General features: G+C 32.1%; 1 protein-coding gene across 5 annotated transcripts in view; it reads right to left on the bottom strand.

Moving 5' to 3' along the window:
• Positions 1-348: 348 nt before the first annotated feature.
• LOC143225493 (anoctamin-4) overlaps positions 349-24,434 on the bottom strand; it is a 97,886-nt gene continuing 73,800 nt past the window's right edge. For 3 of the 5 annotated variants that reach the window (XM_076454997.1, XM_076454996.1, XM_076454993.1), the window contains 10 exons: positions 24,169-24,205; positions 21,951-22,062; positions 20,264-20,318; positions 16,363-16,460; positions 13,091-13,230; positions 11,789-11,941; positions 10,723-10,775; positions 7,156-7,340; positions 4,320-4,425; positions 349-2,123 (listed from right to left, as the gene is read on the bottom strand). In XM_076454997.1, coding sequence (XP_076311112.1) covers positions 1,935-2,123; positions 4,320-4,425; positions 7,156-7,340; positions 10,723-10,775; positions 11,789-11,941; positions 13,091-13,230; positions 16,363-16,460; positions 20,264-20,318; positions 21,951-22,062; positions 24,169-24,205 — 1,128 coding nt within the window. In that variant the 3' untranslated portion in view covers positions 349-1,934. Of the gene's footprint in view, positions 2,124-2,244; positions 2,370-4,319; positions 4,426-7,155; positions 7,341-10,722; positions 10,776-11,788; positions 11,942-13,090; positions 13,231-16,362; positions 16,461-20,263; positions 20,319-21,950; positions 22,063-24,168; positions 24,206-24,434 lie in introns of all 5 variants that reach the window. The other 2 variants (XM_076454994.1, XM_076454998.1) reach the window with 2 other exon arrangements.

Here is a 24,434-nt window from a genome sequence, read left to right on the forward strand (position 1 = left end):
AGCGGCAGGCGATTTCAAGTATTAGTAAGTAAATGGATTTCCAAAATTACAAAGACACAAGAGAGTTTAACCTCACAGGCACATCAAAACTTGCACGAGAATTAACCACTTTAAATGTTTTAGTGTGAGATGATATTAAGAAAGTAGTAATTCTGAGAATACTGCGCGAACATTTTTTCAGCAGAATGACTAACAACAGTGTGGAAATAGTACTTTGCTTCACCCAATAATTACACCTCACAATCCTTTGACAAGTAAAAATCACAGCTTATATTAGATAAGATACTAAACACCAAGCCACTTACATATGTATGTAGAATCGTTTACTAGCAAACTCTGACAACTTCGTCATTTGTTAGAATACAGATTTATTTTCCAACCGGTTTTATAACTTGTGAGTTACTCTTTAAAGAAGTACATAAAGTGCACCACGTGTGTTTAACGACCTTGTGCATTCTTAGCTTGCAGTTCAGGTTGATATCGAGCCAGCTGACACTTTCACTCACCTTTACATACACTACTACAACTATGTACATTGAGATAAGATAACAATATAATTTTTATTGATGGTAAAACTCGACTTGATGTCTATTAATTATATTTATATATAATTAAAACAGTCACTTCTTCAACTCTTAAGGTTAGTTAAAAGTATGCATAAAACAAACACTTTTATCATGATAATCAGTTTTTCTTGCAATTATAGTTCAACCTATTTACTTTAGTGCCAAAATACAAGAATTTTTCTTCAGGTCTAACATGTAAAGATAAGATTTTTTTTGAAAAATTTTACAAGCAAACATACAACTTTTCTTCTACATGTAAAGACAAGACTTTTTTTTTCAAGCCTAATAAGCAAAGATAAGATTTGAATAACTTCTTCGAGTTCGATAATTATAAATTAAAGTATTTCTTCAAGCCCAACAAATAAACCATTGGTCTGCATACCCAATAACAATTGTAAGAGTTTCCTTAAGTACAAACTGCTCTTCTATTTTTATGCGCTCCCACCATCTCACCTTAACTGAACGATATTCTATGTATTTAAAGTTGAAACTAACAAATGATCCTGTGGAAACAGTTTGAATAGTTCAATAAATAATTCTTAACACTAGAAATGAAAACAAAACAGTATATACCTTTCAATTTCTAAACGGTAATTTATCACAGATTATTCTAAACTATAGTATTGGACAACATTTTCATCAAGTAGCTAACTAGTGAATAATTTTAATAAAACAACACTTGTACATTTCTAAAATTTATAATAAAAAATAAAACAATTTAGTAATCTTCAATTTCATTTTTTTAAAAATTAAAACACACAAGAAACATCATGTAAAAACAGGAGCTTTGTTTTATTTGACTTTTATTATATAAAAATGTTTGCACTTCGTTAAATTGTGCACAGTTTGTTTGTTATTAAACACAAAGCAACACATTGGCCTATATGTGATCGACCATCAAACTTACTACTGTGCAGCTAGGGGATAAGTGCGGACAGAGTAAGAAAACTAAACCACCAACGCCATCTTTTATTAGTCAAACAAAAATTACTTGGTGTTTAATTTTTTCTTTAGATTATTATTTATAAATAAACTCTTTAATAACATTTCATGCAGTTAAATCCATATTGGAAATAAATTAATTGGACAACTGCAGAATATACGTTTTCATCACAATGCTCACTAATATCCCGTCCGCTACATGCTTAAATGTAATGTATTGATTTTTATAAGAATTAATTACAAACATTAATATTATTGAAAGATCAAATTTCATCTTATATAATATTAAATAAAAAATAGAAATGTTTCAATTAAGCATGCTGAAAACAATAAAAATAGAAGAGTTTGAAAATAAATTCGGCAAGGTAGATAATTCTCAATAGTGCTATATCTGAAGAAGTAATAATTCGATGAAAACTCCTTTAATTAAGGATGGTCATTAAGTTTACCACGATCACTACGTTTCAGGCCTACTGTCCATCTTGCCCGGTTTATCTCCGCTCGGTAAAGAGCTTCCTGAGCTAGAATACGTTCTCTTTGAATACTCTGCTGTACTGATCGAGGGATGTCTGGTATAGCGTAAGACAGCAGACTAGTAACAAACATGACCAGATGCTGTAAATACAATAGATCCACTGTTTCTAGCAGTTCATTACTTAAGAATACACAGTAAAAAAAAATTAGTAAATTTAAATACGAAGGAAATGTTTAGATTACTGTTTAAGCACAAGGTTACCTGTATTCTGTCTACCACGGATATCGAAAAGAAACCTGACTTGAGGAGGTTATCTTCAGTGTGTCCCACATGGGTATCAAACCTCTATTTTTGGCGTAGAATCTTTCAGGTTTATAACTGGGCCACTAGGTGCAAATATAAATAAAGTAAAAATGGTACAGGAAAAAAGTTGGTGTTGGTTTAGATCAAATCTATACAACTGATTATTTGCACTCCTTCGTCGCAGGAATCAAACTTTGAATTTTTGCGTTCGTAAACTTACCTCTGACCCACCGGAAGACTAAAAATTGTTAAGGTTTAGACTGAACAACTACTTTAAAATGTTGTTCCTGTCGTGCAAAGAAACATACTGGCTATCTGCACTCTGTTTACTGCAGAAAATCGAACCTCGGATTTTAGCGGTGTAAGTCTGTGCACTTACAGCTAGCTTACAGGTAGGAGAAGGGACAAGATAGATTTAAATTGAGAGATAAATTGGAATGATAATCTATTAGACCATTTTTCGAATTTGTCTTTCAACTAGGATACGGTATAGTTAGATAGTTGGGTGGCTCCACTCTTAATCTTAAGGTCGCTGGTTCGAGTCCTTATCACACCAAGTATTTGCACCATTTTAGTCGTTGGGGCATTATAATGTTACGGTCAATCCCACTATTCATTGGTAAAATGGTAACCCAAGAGTTCGCGGTGGTGATGACTAGCTGCCTTCCCTCTAGCTTTACACTTTTAAATTAATGACGGCTAGCGCATATATACCTCTTCTAGCTCTGCGCAAATTCAAAACAAACAAACTTTCAACAATAAACTCTTTTTTTTATTAATTTCATGTAATGCTGTCTAATAGAAAACTTCTATATTTATAAACTCACACTTACCAGATGTAAGAAGAAGCAAGTAATATAGGTGCAATAAGAGTATTATGACTTCGAGTAACAAAATAATAATTTCTTCTTGAAAATAAAAATCAATTATTTTTAATAAATAGAGAGGCAAGAAAAGAAAAGTATATCATTTTATAGTAAAGACATGTATGAAAAGATATATTTTGAAAAAATACACTAGATTTAAAAACATAATCGTTATTTTGTATTTTATCCTATTGACTACAATTGTACTAAATGATCACAGAATGTCTACATGTGGTACACCGCATTCACAGAGCGAATAAGTAGTCAATGGGTTAAACAGGTAGGCCTAAGAGAAGGCCAAGAAAAAAAGTGCAAGGTAAATTAAAACCTTTCAACAAGAAATTTTAGTTGAGTTATGAAATTATTTTAAATGGTGATTCTATCCAAGACCACACGAGACCGATCGTCGTCGCCCAATGTGTAGCAAACTGAATTATTGTTCACATTTCGTTACCGCAAAATCAAAATCGCGCTCTGTGCTTTAGGGATGTGGATACGTTAACAGAAAGATGTTCAAACCGCACTATTCGGTCTGATAAAATTAGGCTAAAAGTTGACAGTGGCAATGTTAACCAGCTGCCTCAGATAGCCCTTGCGTAGTTTTGCGAGAAATCCACGAAAAACTGAACAAAAGCACTCCCCCTCCTTTCTATCACTCTCGCTATTTACGTCGCGAATACTAAATATTTGCATACTTTTCAAATATGTTTTTACACAGAAAATGATTTGGAACTTTCTCTAGTTAGTTATTCTGAACTGGAATTTAAGTAGGGTTATACGAAAAATCAAGTACTTTTTATATGTTTGTGTGGGTTTTCTTATAGCAAAGCCACATAGGGTTATCTTCGAGCCCCTTGTTTTAGTGTTGTAAATTCGTAGACTTACCGCTGTGCCAGTGGGGGCAGTAATTGTTTCGTACGTACAACTGTTTTTTAATATATTTATATTTAAACGTAAGGCAAAGTTCGTTCATGGAAATTATTAACTTTTATCCTCAGTGAACTTCAAACAATGCTGTATTCAATAAATAAACAATAAGCCTCCCAATAATTCTAAAAACACTAAACAATTAAAATTGCTTTCCCACATTCTGTTTAGCTTCATGGAAAGATAATTTTCCAATGACATAAAAATTTGATAAAATGTACAAGAGCTTCATGAACTTACCTCAAAAACTACAACAAAAGCCAACCTAGCAGCAAATATATGCCAGTACTGTAAAGATAAGGTGTATTTTTCGTCACTGCCTGGCGGATGTCTGTAGTCCTGGTATCTGCAAGAAAAAATAAAGAAAACATAGTTAATTACACGTATTGAACCAACAATAGTATTTCAAAGAAAAAAAGCAATAATGGCTCAAACATTTAATAATACATTCAAGTCAATATACAATGAGACGTTTCAATAAAAGTAAACACGATATTAATTTCCTTATAATTGCTCAGAATAACAACAGATATATGAACACGGTTGGTAATTCCGATTACCTGCTACTCTCCAATTATAGATAAATTTTCCCAAGCAAATCTTACAAAAACAATTTTAAAAGACTCCTTCCTGGATACTAAAGCTAGCTTAGGTATGCTTCCATTCCATTCAAGTGTTTATTGCTTGTGAAAATGTTAAAAAAGTTAAAACAATAACAGTATGTTAGTTTTAATGCTTACTATGTAGTATAATCCTTCAACGTTTTAACAATATTGACTGGGTGCTGACAAAAACAGGAACAAATTAATTCAAATTCAAATTATGTTCTATGGCTTGATGTCCAAAGAGCTGTGGTGCATGTAAAACAAAAAGATTTATGAAAAATTAAGATATATGTTTGGAACTTGTTTTTGAACAGAGAGTTGTTTATTTGTCATAGTATACAGTGTGTTAATATTTTTGTTGTTCTGTGCATCGTATTGTTGTAGACCGTCGACTGATAATAGAGCTGGCCAACTGGATCACAGTCTGATGTCACTTTATCTTTACAATCGATTTTCCAGGATAATTTTTTTCTAGAATTAAACTGTCAATCTTAATGAATATCTTTGAACAGTAGGTCAAAAATTGAATTTGATAAACACAGTTTTGTTAATCGAGCACCATGATTCTTTGAATATGCACAAGTGTGTATAAATGGCTGGATCAATGGTGTATTTAGGTAGGGTAAGAGGGGGGCATAACCACGCAATCTCAGAGTCGAGAGTTCAAATCTTCTTCTCGCCAACTGTGCTCGTCATTTTAACCGTGATAGTAATATAATGTGAAGGTCTATTCTATTGTTTGTTGGTAAAAGAACAGCCCAACAGTTGGCGGTGAGTGGTGATGACTAGCTGCCTTTTCTCCATCATTTAACTGCTAAATTAAAGACGACTAGCGTAGATAGCCGTCGTGTAACTTTAGGCAAAATTCAAGAAAAACAACTCGATATGATCTGTATGTGATTTCTCATGCTGTTTTCAAAATAATACATTTGCAATCAACTGGACATTCCCGCATTTATATAATTTGATGTCATGCTAATAGGCATTACTTACATGATAAAAACAAAATATTTCGGTTTTATCAATAACTTATGCTGCAACATGCATCTCCTCTACGTAGAGTTCATACAGTGGACCTGGCCCAGTGGTTGGGGTACTTGACTCGCAATCTGACGGTTGCGAGTTCGAATTTCTGTCCTACCAAACATGCTGGTCTTTTCAGCAGTGGAGGTGTTATAATGTGAGGGTCAGCCCCATAATTCGTTGATAAAAATAGTAGCCCAAGAGTTGGCGGTATGTGGTGGTGAATATTTTCCCTCTAGCCTTACACTTCTGAATTAGGGACGACTAGCGCAGATGACCCTTGTGTAGCTTTACGCGAAATTCAAACAAACAAACAAAAACTAATGCACATTCGGTCACGCTGTTGAAAAATTAAAGATCTAGGCCTTGCAAGGGATTCAAATCTCTATTTGGATATGGGAAAAATACTGGTAAGCTTGTTGGGTATCAATCTAAAAAAATAAAAAAGATGACTCTCTGACTCTCAGATTGGTTGTTTAGTACATTTAGAAAATGAATTAAATCTTGTTTTCGCCAGTGAAGATTTTAACTAAAACTACAAGTGATTAAAAATACTCAAAAACAATATAACTCTTTATAAGTTCTTATAAGGCATATTTTTATATATATATATATATATATAAAAGCCGAGGCAGTAGCAATCCTTAAACATTTTTAACAAACTTCAAAATCAGATACAACTCACGAGAACTTAAGGCGGTAAAGTTATCAAGCATTTGTCTAACGTCATGACCACAGATCACTTATCACAAAATAATAAAGATGTTTGATACATTTTAAACATTTCAACACTTAAAAAAGAGAAATAGAGGAATACTTGTTTTTACTGCATATCAGACTTCAAATGCATCTACTATATCAAAGTTTTGATATTTTCGTAGTGAAACTGGCCATCTGCGTTCTGTCCACCGCGGGAAAGGAACCCAAATTTTAGCATTGTAAATTTGTAAACTAACCCAGAAGGTAACACTACATATGAGAAAACCGCGCCGTTCTACAAATAACTAACAAATATTCTTCAATTTGGACAACATAATTTTATTGTGATAAGTTTGAATAATTTTATATAAGTGATTGACTAATCACTTTTATTAAAAACGATTCCCTCATGTTTGATTCTTGCTGGGCTTTTTTTGTTGTCTTTTACAAAAAACAAATCCTTAAGTGCTTATTCCCTGTCATTTAGTATTTTGTGTATGAATATCTCTCAGTGAGCTCACCATTTTATAAAACATGCATCAGAAAATAAATCTCTTACGAAGCTAAGCTTCCTCATGCGTTCACTCTCTCCCCGGTGAATCAGCGGTGAGTTCGAGAGCTAAAAAAGCTAAAATTCGGGTTTCGACATCCGTGATAAGAAGAGTACAGTTAATCCATTATGCATCTTTGCGTTCAACAGCAAGCCAAATTTTAACTTAAACCATACTTTGTTTAACAACAAAAATTACCTGCATTGATTTACATATACTCCGTCTAGCATCATGTTGTCTGGTTTCGTGGTGTTTGTAAAATCAGATGTATCAAAGTAAGACATGGTGTTGTTGATATAACCCTCGAGACTGCCGTCTTTACTGTAGCGGTACATATACACAAGGCGAGGTATAAAATCACTTGTATAGGCTATCATGAAGGACTGCAAAAATATATTAATATGATGTTATTAAGTACAGAAAATACAAAACTTCTAAGAAAACGTATTGAAAGTTGTCTTATATTAGTATAAAACAATACTGAAGATGAAATTTAAACAACTACGATGCATTATTCTTCTCAAAAAACATATATTTCGTCAGTCTGATCTTATACTGATTTTTGAATATATTTTACAAAACAAATATGGTTACGAAATTACAGCAAATTAGGGTTTTGGAACTTCAGCTATTCCAAAGTTCCCAGGAAGCTTTATATGACATCAACATAGTTTAGAATAGGGAATCTTGAGCTTGAACTCTAGCTTTATATGACACTAACGTGGTCTAAAATAAGGAACCTGCAGCTTGAAATGTGCTGAAATCAATCTACTTTATTTACGAGTACAATTATGACATATTTGTCAGCAAATTAGTTTTCGAACTATATCTGACGAAAGCGATAGGTAATTTTACCTTCTTTCTGAAAGTCAGCAATAGCTATTGTCTTATTTGAAACTTGTTAATATGTTAACTAGCTTTTATCAAAAAAGTTGTCGAAATAACATACGAAGTATTCTGAATAGCAAATCTTCAACAAAATACTTTCCTCCTGTTTTTGTACAACATATTAAAGTCTAAAGACAAGATAAAACTGGAGATAATTATCAATAAAACAGGAATCGAATGTAAGTTTGAAAGGAAAGAATAAGATTGGAAGAACCAGAATTAATATGTTGAGGAGGTATTATGAATAACTGATAATTTTAATTACCAAATATCGTTTTGTAGAGATCATCGATACTAGATTTAAAAATTAAACACTTTTGACAGATTTTGTAAAAGTAACACAAATTTAAACTCTGTGTTAAGATTGCTTTTACCAGGTAAATTAGGGTAAGCTTCATCTTGTTATTACATTGTCTTTAGGCAAACTACACATAGTAGGTGTGAGAACTGTAACTGCCCGTAAAAAGAAAAATAGATAACGTTTCGGCTTCTATACTGAGGCAACATTTTCATTTCCTTTTCTTTCAACAAACAGTTACAGTTCATTAAGGTTGTCAAATCTACTCATTTTTAGATGACCAGAAAAGCTGTTTTAAAAATCTACTTTTCATTATACATTCACTGTTTGGGGGCATAAAACCAAAATTCTGCAGAACAACCATAATCGCACAATACAAACCGGATAATTTTGCAGTGAAAATCACCAACTACTATCACAGAGTGTGTAAAAAAATCACCAAGTACTATTACAGAGTGTGTAAGGTAAACACCAAATACTAGTATAGAGTGTGTAAGAAAATCGCCAAGTACTATTACAGTGTTTAAGGAAATTACCTAATACTAGTACACAGTGTTTAAGGAGATTACCAAATACTAGCACAGAGTGTGTAAGGAAAACACCATAATGTTAAGGAAATTACCAAGTACTAGTACAGAGTGTGTAAGAAAATCACCAAGTACCGTCACAGAGTGTTTAAGGAAATTACCAAGTACTAGTACAGAGTGTGTAAGAAAATCACCAAGTACCGTCACAGAGTGTTTAAGTTACCAAATACTAGTATAGAGTGTATAAGGAAAATACCAAGTATTAGTATATTTATAAAGTATATTCTATCTGTTAAGAGAAAAAAAACTTAGTGGCTGAATCTTCTTCAGTCTGGACTCACGACGACTTTGTAAAACGAGCAGCAGTATTCACTTTAGAAGTGATTGGCTATAGGTGGTCTTTAAGTATATATACACTCAACTATACTTTATTTGCTTATGAAAGAGGGTTTGACGTTTTTTAGTTTTCTAGCTAAAGTTATGAGTTGAGTATTTTTCACACTTCGGTGAGATGGTTGTAGAATGAAGACATATAACCTCAAGTTACGTAACAAGACCTAACGCAACATACTTTATGTACAATACACACCGTTTACAATGTATGAACTAGCTGTGTGCGACAGCAGCGTTCGCAGAATGTTAACTGACTGGATACATTTAACTGAAACGGAACTGGTCCATAGCTACTCATAACAATACACGATCTCTAAGTTAACCTTATTTATAACAAAGCTTCCATAATCTGATAAAATCAAACTTACTATATCTCAGTCTTCAAAATTTTCTACGTTGATTCTTACATTGAATATTTTTAATAACTTGTATATATATGTGTGTGTTTGTGTGTAACTGTGGTGGAAATATCTGTGTAGAGTGTCTTCCAGCCCCAAAACATCTCTGGAGGACATCACTAGAGCCTTCTGTGTACATTACACTTCAAAAATACACAAAGGTCAGTCAAAGAAACAACAGTCGAATAGAAAGTGCTTAATGACTGAAAAATGTTTACTTACCTTAATTAATTTTTTCTTTACAACTGCATTGAAATGAAAAATATTTCCTTGGCCCGTTACATTCAAGTTTATGTAACCAAATTTCACCACACAATGACTACGGCTTCAAATCCAATTTGAAATAGTTTACTCGAGCAATATCTTGAAAAATGCTACACAAAATTCTAATCTTTAAACTACAAAGTACGTAATTTGTATAACTCGAATATTTCATGAAGTTAAATGTACAGAATATAAAAGCTTCCCATAGCATTGAAATAGGAGGCTTGACGTAAACATGTTCTAGAATATTCATTCATTTTAATATTAAAAACAGATATTATAAATTCTGATCTTACCCTGACTATCAAACAACGTTATAGACTGATGACATTTGTTACATAGTAAAATATAATGTATAGCAGTGTCAGATTGATAAAACGAATTTCATAGCATACAATAATGGAAATAAAACTCAGAGTTAAAATAAGTTGAAAAGTTATATAGTATGAAAAAACTTTTTCACTGAAAGATTTAAAATATTCGTGCTTAAATTAACTGCACTCCAACAACTGAAGAACATTTAAAACTTAAAGACATGTAAGTCTCCCTAATATTTCCTTATTACGGACCTAACTTGGTTGATGATATCTGACATATACCTCGGAAACTGAAATTCTCTGTTCATTATAGTATGGGGTTCATTAACGAATCATAGCACGTTATATTTATAGATACAATATACAACATGATAACTTTCTTGTCATTGGAAATTGGTTGAGTTTACATATGTAAATGGCGGTACATAATAAACTTTAGTTTAATAAAGTAACATAAGTAAAGGCATAAAACCTGAAAATAACCTTCACAAGTTTTTGTATCTTCAAAGATTTATCACCGATGATGAAAGACCAGAGTTGTCGAAACATGTTAGCCTAATAAATTTTAAAACTTTTAATTCATATAGTATAATATTATATGCTTTCCATGTTTTGCATTAATAACGAGTTTTGTATTATTTTTATAATACAAAATGAACGTAGCACAAACGCATACTTACATTTGTGATAACGGCGACAAACGACAATCCTTTCAAGATTGCTTGCCACGCCCCTGTAAATGAAATGAAAATCATAAATATTGTCTAATACTTGTGCTGCTATTACAGAGTTTTAAATCATATCAATGGAAAATTTTGTTTAATGTATGTTTCTTAACTGAAAGTCCATTAACTAAAACACAAAAATAGAACATTTTAGAAAATGACGAAATCAACAGATTTAAAGGTATCAAATATAGTAGCTCCTACCTCCAAGTAGCATCATTGTTTACAGGTATTTAACACACATTAGTTTATGAAATAGTTTATAAATAAGAAGCAGTTACATACGGCAACGTATACTTTGAATACAACAAGAAAACATAAATCGATTAGAAGTTTGTTTAAAACTTACAGTATTAACATTTCGATAACAAAATATTTTAAAATCCCTTCTCTAGTGAGATAAGATGTTCTCTATAGCCAATAACCTATATCATATCTTTCGTTCACTAAAACATTTATACAACTAAAGAAAATTGATTAGTAAGGAAGTAAACGTTGTCAGTTTTTACTTGTGTTCACATTTTAATATTTTCAGTGACTCAGCAATAAATTTCATGCTTACAGCATTTAGAATTCGAGGTTCATTCCCTACGGTGAACATAGTGCAGATAGTGCGCCCAAAAACAAGTAGAACTTACGTTAAAAAATAAAAATGTTTATTCTACGGTAAAAGAATATTCTCACACTCTAAGCATGACCAACCCCACCTTTCTTTCTTTTTTTTGAAGTATGCTTAAGCATGCACAAGCAACATTTCCTTGAAGTGGGTAATATCTTTCACATTAATATATATTAGGGGTTTAATCCTCATATCTAAACAAGCTATTAAAACTAGTAACGAAAGGTCACATGAAATGTATATTTAGTAACCACAAATTTTATTCACAGAAGTATTCAATATTTTTACACAATGTATTATTATTATTATTACATTACATCAACGAGGGCTCTCATAAATTCATAATAGAAACTGAAGATGTTATTAGTTTTGACTGATAAAACATCATCTGACATATCATACCAATATTCTGTACTCGGTATGTAAGAGGTCTCCTTAATTGTGCCACGTACTTATACGCATCTAGACGAATTTCCACTATATTATTAAGTAAAGCGAACAAAGGAGCCAAAGGAAAACTCCCTACAAATAGTGTGACGAATCCAAATTGAATAACTGAAACAAAGCAAAGAAGAAAGTAAATTAAACAAAATGGATACAGTTGTATTTGTTCTTTCAAAAAACTTACAAATTGACCAATTCTTTGAACAGTATTAGTTCACTGGTTACTTTTGGTGTTTTAAAATGTTACACGGTCAACTAAAATCTGTCTCTAAGAGCTAATGTAAGAGTTTCGGCTTTATATTTCTCTAAGCAAGAATTTGAAAGCTTGGTACAGCGGTAAGTCTACGGAGTTACAATGCTATAATCAGGGGTGCGATTCCCCTCGGTGGACTCAGCAGAGAGTCCGATGTGGTTTTACTATAAGAAAAATACACACCCTATTAGATGTGATTTTCGCGTGACCTGTTTATTACGTATTTGAAACATTTTAACATGGTGTACTCAACTCACTATTATAACACATACAAGATCAGTATCTATCTTACAAGAGAAAGAAAAAAGTTATTAAAAGTTACTGAATATAGTGATAAATTCTCAGATTCATTTGTTTTATTAAGTATGTGTTGCACTATATATATATATATATTGATTTGATTAACTCAATTTCTTCATCACTGTTACTTTAATGTGCTTATATTTCTTTACAGCACATCCAAATCATTCCAAAAATTACAAATCTCATTTATTAAACACATCTGAAGGCAAACAAGAATACTGTACTATCGGTAACTTCACACTAACAATACACTTGTTGATAAATTAAGTTTACCTGTAGTTTAAGGTACCTTATAAATTCCTCGGTTTAGGTGAATACATGTATATAAAAATAAACCTACAATGTGAAACTTTGTTACTGATAACCAGAAAGGGAAATATTTTCAAACATCCAGTCCTAATGGCTTCAACTTACTTATGGTTGTTGAGAGCTAACATTAGAAATATTCATATGCTAAACATAGTAAATACCATAAGGCTACTAGAACAACTAAAAAGAGTTATTTACAGAAAATAATAGTTTATTTTAGAAATAGATTCAGATTTGCACTTCATTGCTTTTAGATTCATTTATGCTTTTATACCAGATACATGGAGCTCTCAATTACAAAACCGTATCTCAGTGAAAGCTAGAGTGTTGAAAGGTATTTGAATACCATTAAGACGCTTTATTGTAGAACAAGTACATACATAAACATTTCTTACCCATTTCCAGATATTCATCAAACAATGACATACTATCAGTGGTTTCAAGATTATAATCTTCTTCCCAACGAGTGTTCGGTTGTTGTGGAACAAAGTTTTCTCGAGCTCGCCAGTACACTCGCCACCAAATCATTATTTTCCTAAGGTTTAGAACAAAATATATAAATTGATATTTTATTGCATTGTACATTTTATTCAAATTAAAATATTAAGTTACATAACAAAACTATGGAGATCAAAATTAGAAACCTGCAAGGTTTGAAAGGAAGCATTACTGAGATTCTTAGCCAAAACGATGCATTAGACGTTTATGATTATGCTAAAAATAAGAGATAGGATATGTTAAAATAAAGTACGCTCAGTAATTATATCAGTTGTTACAAAATGCGCCAAATTAGCCAACAAGTGAAGAAGAGATACAAGAATAACATACGTAGCGGAAACAAGAATTCATACGATAACTGAATAATGTTAAACTATTTCTATTCACTTCTAAGATGTATCTTTCTTAAGTTTAGGCACATATCATTCAATCAAATTTTAAATGAGACCCAATAAATTTTAGAAGTGTACTGTGGTCAGAGCGTGGCTTAGTTGTTAAACCACTGGACTGGAGATCGAAAGATCTTAAGGTTCGAGACATGGTGGTACGAAACATACTCAATATATTCATATGCGGGTACAATGAATGACAGTCAGCCCTGCTATTCGATTTAGAGTAGATACTTTAGATACGGAATGAAGTCAACTTGTAGTTTTTCCTATAGTCCGACATTCCAAATTATAGACAACTGGCTATACCTAAGGCACATGGAAGTCAGATATGTGTATGAGGTGTCGTTGATAAACCAGCCATAGGTAAAGCGTTTTTGTTTTTGCTTTTAAGGTGGGGAAAGGTCCCCCGCTAGTACAGCAGTATGTCTACGGATTTACAATGCTAAAATCAGGGGTTCGATTCCCTTCGGTGGGCTCAGCAGATAGTCCGATGTGGCTTTGCTATGAGAAAACACACACACAGGGGTAAGGATGTGACGACAATCTCTCCAGATCTTTCTTTGCAACCGTTTTAGATAATAACTAGTGACTTACTTATGATTGAACTTGTCATATAAAATTTTCATTAAACTAAATTAATAAAACTGTCTTCAGAAAGATATTACATTATCTTACTTATTTACGTGACATTTTACTTATTGTGAAATCATGAGTAGTAGTATCATGTCCTTGATTTTTCTCTCATATCTTTGATCAGTTGTGGTTACACAAACTGTCACGGTAATCAAACATAAACAGAATTAATTTACGCGGACATAAGACAAATAATTCAGGCTGTGATAATAGTCTTATTTTTCAATTTCTAAAGCTAAACTGCAGAAAAAATGTCAATACACACATATTAAAGTGCTAGCATAGTTAAAAATAGGAAATGAATAAGACAATGAATAACATCTGGGCTGTTGGTCTATCTTAATAAAAAGTATAAGCTAACTCTGTCAAACCTCAGGTATGGCCAGATGGTTAAGGAACCCAACTACTAATCTGAGGGTCGCGGGTTCAAATCCCCGTCACACCCAATATACTCGCCCTCCCAGACATTTTTGGGAGGGTGATGATAACTAGCTCGCTACCTTCCCTCTAATCTTATACTCCTAAATTAAAGATCGCTAGCGCAGATAGCCCTCGTGTAGCTTTGCGCGAATTTCAAAACAAACCAAAGTATGTCAGGGATTAAAGTATATTAAAACAGGCTTAACAATAACAAGTCCATAAATATCTTATTATATTTAAGGCTATTATGAAATATACAGGGATTGCTAGTGTCTATAGTAATATATCGCAAATTATAAGCGCGTTAAGGCGTGCGCTTCGTAATCTGAGGGTCGCGGGTTCGCGCCCGAGTCGCGCCAAACATGCTCGCCCTCCCAGCCGTGGGGGCGTTATAATGTGACGGTCAATCCCACTATTCGTTGGTAAAAGAGTAGCCCAAGAGTTGGCGGTGGGTGGTGATGACTAGCTGCCTTCCCTCTAGTCTTACACTGCTAAATTAGGGACGGCTAGCACAGATAGCCCTCGAGTAGCTTTGCGCGAAATTCCAAAACAAACAAACGCAAATTATATTCGTCTGCTATCAATAAAAATTAGTTATTGAAATTTCTATTATTATTTGCGTTTATAATAACAAAAGAGAGGTATGCTTCAGATATGTAATGTATTATGTTTGGGTATCTAAGGGTACACCAACATTAGTTCTACGAGAAGCAAAACCACTCACGTGTTGCTTAAATAATTAAACAAACTTTATTTTATTTTTCGTCGATTAAGATATTCCTTCATTTATTATGGAAATGGAAATTATCTTCTAATTCACTACTTCAATAAAGTTAACCTAAAAAAGTATAGCTACACTTAAACATAAAAAAGGAAACACTTAGACAGCAACAAGTAATTCCAATAAGCTGGAAAACTGGAGATTCCCTTTGTTTATTTTTGTGTTCTCAATATATGAAGACCCACTTAAAAAAAAAAAAAACGTTTGACTTCAACACAATATTGCAAGTATCAATGAAAAACGTTTTTGAAACTTCATTATCTTGTATCAGAAAAGAAAGATTACACAAGTAAGAAAGTTTATAAACCGCAGTGAACTTTGAAAATTACTTTTAAGCTCCGTGAAGTTAGGTTTCAAAACCATTTCCTAATACATTAAAAGCCACTTTATAACGTTTACCTCTGTAAATTCAGCAATACTGGAAATCAGACAATAAGTTCATTAAAAATATTCCATTAACTGGTCATTCTGCAAAAGTTGAAGTTATTTTCTTAATGCAAAACTATACAATGGGTTATCTTCATTCTGTCCACTAGGAGAGAATTTAGCATCGGATTTTAACATTGTAAGATCTTAAACTTACCGTTGACTCACTGAAAACGTCTGTAAAATAACTTGATTTTTTAAATCAAAGCCATATTGAGCTATCTCCTCTGACTACCACGAGAAAGGGAACCCTAGATTTTAGCGTTGAAACTATAGATAATAATGTCTGGATACTGGAATGACGAATGGATTCGTCTTTAAAGTTTTTTGTTTTTTTTTGCTAAATACAATATTTGTAGTAAAATGATGAGCTGACTTTCTTGAAATTGTCATAAGGATTTATGAATTTTTAAAAGTATGAAATTCGCTTGGTGAGAAAGTCTTATATTTAATCAAATTGACATCCTTAAGAAATGACTGCAGTCACGAGTCACTGGATACACTAAAAATTACTTACATTGTAGCAAATTCGTATATGTTGTTGAAGACTTGCTTCCCAACCATGATGATACCTAATTGGACAAAAACTTCGAAAAGACATCCGCCATTTTCGCACTGTAATATTAAAATTATTTTAAAACATGAGTGGAATGAATCGAACGGTTAAATACATATATACCTATATATAGTACTATGATTTTGAAATTTAAAATATTACGTTAAAATGCCTGCTGCTGAGTACCAAAAATCCCTAAAGTATGTTTAATAACCTTAATAAAATATATAATTTGTAAGCAACTGTTAAATTTAGATGTCTTTATTGCTTGTTGGCTAGATAAAGAGGTTTTCGTCATGTACTGAATATGTGGTTAAAATATGAAATTTTCTTCAAAGTTTAGAATATGATTTATACCGCATAAAGCGGCAGTTAGCCTAAAAAGTGTTTCAATGGATAATTGGTTAGTGAATCTATTACAGTGATGGATTGATTATTGAGTTAGTGAGTCGTTAATCACTTTATTGGATCTTATTTCAATTTTCTGAATACTGAGTTTGTGTTCCAACAAATTACTAGATATACAAGAACGTGCAGTGGAATTAACAAGCAAGCGAAAATGTTTTATAGATTTTCACACCTAACTTAGATATATCAGTGAACATTAGTTAACGTTAGTTGTAGTATTTGAAGTTCAAGAAATAAAACTATTTCGTTATCATTAAGTGGCCTTCACTTTGAATTGTTCTTTCTACCGAATATTGAAAAACATGACCCAAGAATACGAACATCCAGATTTATATCTGTTCACTAAAATTTCTTCTTCCTAATATAACGGATTTTCTATCATATATTTTTTAATACTGATGTTTGATTTAGTTAAATATATATTTACTTATATCAATAATTTGAAATAACTAAGATCGTTTTCCTATCTTTGTGGGCTTATATGTGTTGGAATCTTGGATGGTTCGATATGTTTTTCAAAAGCCAGACATCTTATAATTAGTTAGGTACTCAGTGGTTAAAAGTACTAGTGTTTTTCATATTCATATTAAAAAAACATATAAAACTGTAATTTTATGCACCGTGTAGAACAAACTCACTAGTATAACACACCATTTCTGCAAATTTATAGCAGTGAAAAAAGGTGTGTTATTTTATTGCTTTTGTTAGGTTTTTCTTTCATTCTTAATCTAACGAGAAAATTAAACAACTGTTGTAAAATGAGTTATTTATCTAGTAGCAAGCTTTTACTTCATGTTGTGTATCATTTCAGTTTACTGCAACATTTCTACCTCTAAAGATTATTATGTTAACCACACTGGAACATATAATAATGCTTAGAGTAAACTGTAATAAATTGCACTTTTGACTAATATCAGTTCGCGTCAGCCTTGGTCAGATAATGATAACACACATGATGACCAGTAGAGAATTATAATTTTGATCAGTATGACCTTATTATTCTACCTTGGTAAGTAACGAACTGCAGTTTTGAACAGTATTACTTCTCATCATTTGACGAAAGTTTACGTATATGGTGACCAAATAGAGAAATACAGCTCTGAACAATGTCATTTTTCATCATTTTACTAAAGTTGATAATGGAGCATAGCATATCACTTAACGGATCATATGATATGCTTCACTACGGGAGAATACACCCACATACATGTATATATAAATATATATATATATATGCATGTATGCAAGATATAGTTTTTTTGCTTTCCCTTCCAAATTTATATTTTTTCACTGAAATTAATCCTTCCTAATGTAACGGATTTTCTATTACACATTTACTTTAATACTGATGTTTTTGTTTTAGTTAAATATATATTTAGAAATGCGTGTAACTTACAATGTTAAATGTGTGTTGCAAAATTCCTGCCAATTCTCTAAATTTGTTAAAGATTCACGAGGAGTTTAAGGATCAACAATGTACTATATGTGTAAGTAACAATATTTTTGCCAACTGAAACTTCGAGAATCTCGTCTAAAGTTTATAAATTAACGCGCCAAGAGCGTTTGCATTATATTTTTGGTTTGCTACGATTAGTATACTATAAATCTTCGAAGCTGTGATAAACGCTTATCAATCAGGGAACTATAGCTAATTTGACCAAGGCCATTTGTAGATTTCAAATATTACAAACCGTTTAACTTTAGCGAATTAATCTCGGACAATATATATCTTCGTCGGAAAAAGTCAGCTTGTAAATGGCGTGAGGCCAGCCGAAAATAGAGACTTAGCTAGTTAATCAACTCAAAATTAATCGCTCATCGTTAACCGTCGATAAAATATTCAGTTCCAAACAAGATAGAAGATTTAATATTGTTTGTAAAACTTTTCTATAGAAATCATTGTTCGTAATAAGCATCATTATAAATTGTATTGTTGTTTGTACATTAAATATATTCGTGTTAAAAAAGAATCTTGTGTGATCAATCTTGTTGGAGAATATCATAAAAAACTGATACATATCGGCATTCAATTAACTTTTAAATTAGAATTAAAAATTTCGGCTATTTGAAATCATAATATAAATTATATTACTTAACACTAAAAATATATAAAACTCTTTTGAGTAATGTTTTTCTATAATATTTCAAAGCACACAGGATCAACAAAAACCGCTGTACCACTGTAAAGACGCCAGGTAGATAAGTGAATTTTGTCCATTTACCTCTGATAAAAGAGAAACAATTTTCTGAAAGTACTTGAGCTATTGGCACAGCGGTATGGCTGCCGACGTATACTGCTAGAAACCGGGTTTTGATAGCCTTGTGGGCACAGTACAAGTAGCCCTTCGTGTAGCTTTGAACTTAACAACATCTGAATGGCGTGATGAAGATATATAAAGTATAATTAGATAATACTGATCTGATATGGTTAGTGCACTAATGTGTTTTATAACCTTCAAAACACGTCTTGTGTTGCTTTCTAAATATGATTCTCCGAACATATAACGATTAAAAATGTTCACGATGTTATATCATGGAACCATGAACTATTCACAATGTTTATGAAAATCTATAAACGTTTTTTTTTTAATTTACCTCATATCTTAAAGTTTAAATTAGAGGTTTACAAAACTATTCATCTTAACGTACGGTATGACTTATGTTAGGCCCAGCATGGTCAAGCGGTTAGGGTGCTCGACTCGCGAACCTCAGATTTCGAGTTATCACTGACTTAAGTTTATGCTACATTCCATAAGAATACCCAACTGCAACTTTTAAAAGGGCTGAAAGGGCGAGCGTTATAATGTGATATTCAATCTCACTTTTCATTGATAGAATAGTAGCGCAAGAGTTGGTGGTGGGTGGTGACGACTAGCTGCCTTCCCTCTAGTCTTACGCTGCTATATTAGGCACGACTAACGCAGATAGCCCTCGCGTAATACAAAAACAAAACACTCATGTTAACCTCAATAAAAGTTCCGATAATTCGTAGTTCTGTCTTAAACGTCGACATTGTTTTGCATCATTTTCCCCTTTTTTATTTAAAAAATGAAATATCAGTACTGACACAGTGCACACTTTAATGTATGCTATTGACATTCTTGATTGTTTGTTTTTGAGTTTCACGAAAAGTTACACGAGGGTTGTATGCGCTAGCTGTCCCTAATGTGACAATGAAAGACTTGAGAGAAGGCAGCTAGACATCAACACCCACCGCCTACTCTTAGACTACTCTTTTACCAACGAATAGTGAGATTGACCATCACATTATAACGCTCTCCCCGGATGAAGGGGCAGGAATGTTTGGTGTGACGGAGATTCGAACCCGCGACCATCAGATTACGAGTCGAGCGCCCTAACCACCTGGCCATGCCGGGCCAATGACATTCTTGAAATCGTTTTGTTTTGAACTCAATAAAACATTAATATCTTAGAGCTCATTTATTTTTCAAACCTGGTCTTGTCTATAACCGAAAATTGTGATAGTGTCTCCTGGATGGCCAAAGAACCTGAAAGATAAATGAGGTTGTATTAACTTCTTATTCTTCAAAAATCTGATCACTATATTTCGGATTGTTGATATCACTGATTTAAGTTTATGCTACATTCCATAAGAATACCCAACTGCAACTTTTAAAAATTTTAATTTTTAGTACATGTTTTCGAATGATCACGGATCGATACTGGTAAATGATAACATTTAATGTCACAATATTTACTTTATATACAATGTTTGCTTGTTTCAGAAATTTTGCACTAAGCTTTGCAAAACGGAATTTGTGCATAGCTGCCCCAATTTGTAACTAATAAATTAGAGGAAAGGCAGCTAATTATCAACACACACAATCAGCTGTTTGGTTACTCTTACCTAACCAAATAATGAGATTTAAATGCCAATATTATAGTAACCCACTACTCAACCGCGAACCCCGAAATCCACAGTTCGAGCACGTTACAACCAGACCGCGCCTGGTCTTGCATAAGAAGGTGAAATATAGATAAATTATGAATAAAATCTCATATTTATAATATTATCTTAAAAACTACTTATCTGTAAACCAAGGCTAAGTAAAATCATTTTTATAGTCACGTTTTATTGAGGATAAATAATGTTTCAAAATCTACCACAGAAAATGTTAAGAATTTAGTGGATATCTCTTATCACATCAAAAATAGTTTTATATTAAACTACTGCAAGCTTCTGTTCTGGACAGTGTTGATCCACATTGATCCACACATTATCTGCATGCTAGCATTCATTTTATTTAAAGTCACCAATATCGCATCATTGAATGTTTATTTGAAGTAAGCACAAAGCTACAAATGGATTATCTCACTATGCAGTATAAGGTTCTAAAATACCTGTTTATAGTTTAAACTATCACGAACAACATTTATGGTTCCCATAAAAAAAATTATGAAATTTTGTTCTCTTACAAAAAGTAGTTTTTAAGATATAATCTTGTACTTTATGAGTAATAAATAACATTTTAAAAAGTTAGCACTTTTATAGTTACCTTCATTGATGAAAATCTAGCATAATTTTTTAAAGATTTATGAAATAAAAATGAAGGCTAAATATGGAATATCAAAACTACAAAAATAAGTCAAGGATTCTTCTGAATATTATGATTTGCATAATTTGTTTATTTGTAATAATAATAAACTATACAGTGCCGCTTCGGAATATAAATGTTCACCAGTTGTTTTGAATGGTATGCATATACATGTGCTCTTGTTTTATGCTCATCAAATAATATCGATACTAGTTCCCAACTTTTTCACTACCAAGGACCCCTTTATTTACTGTATGGACTACATGTTTTTGAAAGATTCCACTGGTGCAAAGCACTATTTAAAGAAGACGTATTTTGTGCAAATTTATAAGAAACAGTAATAACGTGAATAGTAATAACTAAATAATAGTGAACAAATAATGAAAGAATTGACAACACGTACGAATAAATCCGACTAATTTCGACAAGCGAAGTTTGTTATTCTCAATAATCATGGTATTTTAGTTCTGTTTTTGTTCTCAAGCCTTTAGATAATTAACTCTCATCTTTACCATATCATGTTACGAAAGTGTTTTATCTAAGTCATAAACTCGTAGATAAATAATCCAAAATGTAGAATTTTACCTTCCTTTGAAGAATGCTATATAGATGATGGATGAATAGGTGTTGATGAATGTAAAGACAAACATCTTTAAGGTGAAACTATCTTCGTATTCACGCTGAGTGCGTGGTCTTTCTACAGAAATGAACAAGAAAAATCAACAATTGTTATATTTGGCCACACTAGGAATGTAAAAAAAAATAGGTTCAAATAACCTATCGATGTTTGTTCTGGAACCACCGTAGCATCCTGTTATATCTATAAGTAAAAAAAAGGTTATCATCTTGAAAAACTTTTTCACTAAATAACATTCTTATGTAAGAAAGAACGTGGACTTTCTTCAATAAATAACATTACAATGTGAGAAAGAGCGCAGAGATGTTTCAATAAATAATGCCCTTATGTGAGAAAGAAAAACTTTTTCATTAAATGTCGCCCTTATATGGGAAAATGTGTGGACTTTCTTCAATAAGTAACACCCATATATGGAAAAGGATGTGGACTTTTTTATTACATAATGCTCTTATATGGGAAAGAATGTGGACTTTCTTTATTAAATAACGCCCTTTAGTAACAAAATATGTGAACTTTCTTCACTAAATAACGTCCTTATGCGAGAAAGGATATCTATTTTCTTTAAATGTTAACACCAACAGATTTTATTAACATAAAGTAATTTGTGCAAATTTATAAGAAACAGTAATAACGAGGTAGTAGTAAAAAATAATGAAAGAATTAACAACACGTACGAATAAACCCGACTAATTTCGACAAGAGAAGTTTGTTATTCTCAACTGAGGAAGTAAAACTTTTCCCAGCGACTTGTAGAATCAGGTTTGAAATAATCCCCAGAAGGATCAAAGTTTGCTAATGGTTGTAGAATATAAAAACAAATTAAAAACAAATTCCAAATGATTTTGAGTTCAAATCTCATCTCATTATCGAGCATTTTTTCTTTATTTAAACGCTAGCTCAATATAGAACAGTTGGTTTAACTTGTAAAATTAAACAAAAGGGAAATTTGTAGTAAATCATCACGTTTATTTCAGCTCTTTAAAAGCGATTTGATTGGTTTAATTTATGCCATACTTAGATATCATATATGTCCGCTTGCAATATATATATATATACATAAATACAAATATACTCTGTGTTGTTTTTATTTATAGATTAGGAAACTACAAGACTCAACTGAAGATCATGTTTTCGTCATACACTGTGACAAACATTTACACCTGATGAATGCTTCATCAGTATGGTTAATGTCCAACGGACAAAGTCTGATGTATCTATATTCTGGAACTTACACTTTATTCATGAACTCAACTCAAATCTTCATCTTCAACGAATGCCTAGTATTCAGAAATTATTCATTAACTACCTCCGACCCGCAAACAACATTTTTCTTATGCCCTTAACTTGAATTTTCCTTATTCTATCATTTTCACGCACGGCGTTTAAGTTACGCTTTCTTGCAGACATGTGTTAGATCGATAAATCCCGATATACTGGAAAAATATTTTACGTGGTCGAGCAAACAAACTATGTACGCGTAATTTTAATTAATAAAACTGCACATAAAGTAAACATTAAAGCATAATAATGGTATTTTAATAGTCTACAGAATATGGAACAGTTATAAGCGTTCAGTGTATAACACAGTTGTACGACTTGAAACAAAAAAATCTCACTAAAATGAAGAATAAAACTCGTACTAAAGAAAAAAGTAGCTAAAAAGTTTTTATACAAGTCTACGAAACGAACTAAAGTTATCGCAACGTATAGTAAAAATAAGGTTTTGTTGAGGGCAAACTTAGGTGTTATGCAGAAATGTCTGAACGCGTGTTTACAAAGTGATAGGCATATGGTTTTGAATGAACTGCACATACATATTTTAGACCTAGATAAATCGAGAAAGCCCCTAGTTATTGTATTTACTGTAAATTTGAAACCACAACTACTATTTACATAATGACAATAATATTATATCGTCATGTAACATACTCATTGCATTAAAGAGTTTAACTAAACAAAAAACAGGTAAAGTGGTTCTGAATGGAAACGACAGCATGAAATATAGACTCCTCAGACAAATTTTTTCTAACGATGTGAGATTTGTAACGTTTTATCCAGAAATTTGCGAGAAAAGTTCCCGACATACAAACAGACAATTGCAAGGATATTATTTATATAGGTTGTCATAGACTGATATAGAATGAAAGAATTAAAAAAAATACTTACCTATATCACTTAATTTTCCAGCTAGTTTGCGGTAAATCTATAAAACAACATTGAGTAACATAAGAGAAGTGTCCTATTTTATTAAAAACGAAGAGCTTTTAAAAATATGATATATTTTAAATATCAGATGGCTATGCTAATAAACGAAAAGTGTTGTACATAAAGAAACCCACACAGTCGCAGAGATACATAGTGCATCAGATGTGGTCTTGTATTTTCAAATCTCGCATGTGAACCCAAACTAGAACTATATGCATATACCAGTT

This window comes from Tachypleus tridentatus, chromosome 9 (assembly GCF_004210375.1).
Source record: "Tachypleus tridentatus isolate NWPU-2018 chromosome 9, ASM421037v1, whole genome shotgun sequence".
Taxonomy (NCBI): Eukaryota; Metazoa; Arthropoda; class Merostomata; order Xiphosura; family Limulidae; genus Tachypleus; species Tachypleus tridentatus.